We start from the raw sequence: 2,121 nt of genomic DNA, 5'->3' as shown, positions 1-2,121 counted from the left end.
TAGCCCCACTAGCCCCACCGCCCCCACTAGCCCCAAAGCATCCCCATAAAGGTGGAATCAACCTCAACCTCTAATCATGAACAGGAACCCAAGATACTTGAACTCCTCGCCTTGAAGCAGGACCTCCCCAACCTGAAGAGGGAAAACCAACTTTTTCAGTGAAGAACCACGGCCTCGAACTTGGCGAAGCTGATCTTTATCCCAGCTCCTTATCAATTTCCCCAGTGAATGCTGTGGGTCTTGGCAGGTGGGAACCAGCGAAACCACGTTATCTGCAATAAGCAATGATGAATCCTCTGGTCCCCAAACCAGACTCCCTCCGGCCCTTGGCTCAACTAGAAATCCTGTTCATCAAGCACTGCTTGAGTCCAACATGCACTGGGAGCAGGGCCGGTCCAACTTAATGCCGGTGATTCCAACCAAACTCCTTCTCCACTTCTACAAAGATTGTGTGCCCTTCAGTAAAGAGCTCCTGACTCCTGGAGCGCACCCCACAGGGAAACTCAACGGCCACCATCAAATGCCTTCTACAGGTCCACCGGAGCACATAGACGGCTAAAGCAACCTACACAGGGTGTAGAGCAGTGGTCTCCAACCCTGGTCCTCAAGATCTACTGTCCTACAGATTCTAGATGCATCCCTGCTTCAACACAGCTGAATCAAATGATTGATTACCTTTTCAAGCCATTCATTTAATTAAGCTCTGTTAAAGCAGGGATGCATCTAAAATCTGTAGGACAGTAGATCTTGAGGACCAGGGTTGGAGACCACTGGTGTAGAGCAGGTGCAGGTGTAGACCAAGGGAGATACTATTAGTATTATTTTACTTTTTTTACTCTACATTGTTTTACAAAACTGCAAAGTCAAAAACAGCCTTGATGAAAAAACAAGATCAAGACAAAAAGATCCAAGGTTGGAAAAGATAAAGGTTGAGACCAGTTTTCATCTCTGAAGGTCTAACCCTGAAAATATTCACCTAGATTTGATTGTATTTTTATTTATTTTTTTGTTAATACATCAAATTAGATGTTATAGAACATTATTTCCCAGCGACTGCCTTCAACTGAAAAAATGAAATATGTACATAAAGCTTAAAGATTAAACTCTTGATGCAATTTGACAGACAGCAAAGAGCAGATGTGTTTTTTGGATCAGAGATGTTTATAACCTACGTATTAAAAGTCTTAGTTTCTGCACATAATGAGCAAATTACACAAACAGTCAGCCTTTGATCTTAAGTGTTGTTGTTTTTTTTAGCAACGCTGTCTTTGAATCAGTGGCTCTGCACCATCGCCTCTCCTCTGAGTGTTTGTTCAAGCCAAACTAACACATTCCATAATGCCAGTACTATGTAACTCCAGTGCTCCTGACACTGTTACAGGATTATCTTTTAAATGATTTTACAGGTTAGCTAAGCTTTAAAAGGATAAACTTAGCAGCATTAATAGATGTAAAAATGAACTGTGGATGCTGCTGTGGTGGGGAGGCAGAGTCCCAGCCCTGCTGACCTTTGCCAAATGTCTCTCCTCACTCATAGTGGGTTGATTTGATTAACAAGTACCTTAACCTCAGTTTATTGACCAATTTAAACTTTTTCTGCTGTGTCTAAATATATCAAACCTTAAATAATAAAACTGTACCGTCTGTGATGCAGAGTATTTCAGCAAAATATGTCCCATTGACCAGACGGCGTGTAGACGGGTCGCTATAAGGGTCCTTGGTCAGTTTGATCTCAGCTGTCTGGGGGTCAATGCTAAGCCAGTTGAGGGGGTCGTTGGCTTTCAGATACCTACACCGCATATAAAGAAATAACTAGATGAGTCAATGAGCAAAGATGAGGCTTAATTTTGTTAGTGTATATACTTACGTAACATTCTTTGCTGGATTCCCAGTGTCTCCATCTATTGCAGGATAACGGGCAACAATGTTATTAATGCTGAAGGGCTGGTTTCGTGTTACTGGAATAGCTTTGGCAACTGAATCAAAATGTGGGGGGTCCGGCTGGTTCTTCACGTTGATTTTGATTGGATAGGTCTTCAAAGCTGTTCCACTGGATCCTCCAGATCCACCCCCACTGCCCCCACCACCCCCACTGCTTCCACCTCCCCCACTGCCCCCACC

At 43.5% G+C, this 2,121-nt stretch overlaps 1 protein-coding gene across 1 annotated transcript in view; it reads right to left on the bottom strand.

Moving 5' to 3' along the window:
• The window catches only part of LOC107103472 (desmoglein-2-like), an 18,063-nt gene that overhangs the window by 8,919 nt on the left and 7,023 nt on the right, over positions 1 to 2,121 (bottom strand). The window contains exons 9-10 of the mRNA XM_015403191.1: positions 1,868 to 2,102; positions 1,641 to 1,789 (exon numbers count right to left, since the gene is read on the bottom strand). Of these exons, the coding sequence (XP_015258677.1) occupies positions 1,641 to 1,789; positions 1,868 to 2,102 (384 nt within the window). The remainder of the gene's footprint in view (positions 1 to 1,640; positions 1,790 to 1,867; positions 2,103 to 2,121) is intronic.

Source organism: Cyprinodon variegatus, unplaced genomic scaffold (genome assembly GCF_000732505.1).
Source record: "Cyprinodon variegatus isolate N-32 unplaced genomic scaffold, C_variegatus-1.0 Scaffold1457, whole genome shotgun sequence".
Classification (NCBI taxonomy): Eukaryota; Metazoa; Chordata; class Actinopteri; order Cyprinodontiformes; family Cyprinodontidae; genus Cyprinodon; species Cyprinodon variegatus.
This window is presented reverse-complemented; position numbering and strand designations above follow the sequence as displayed.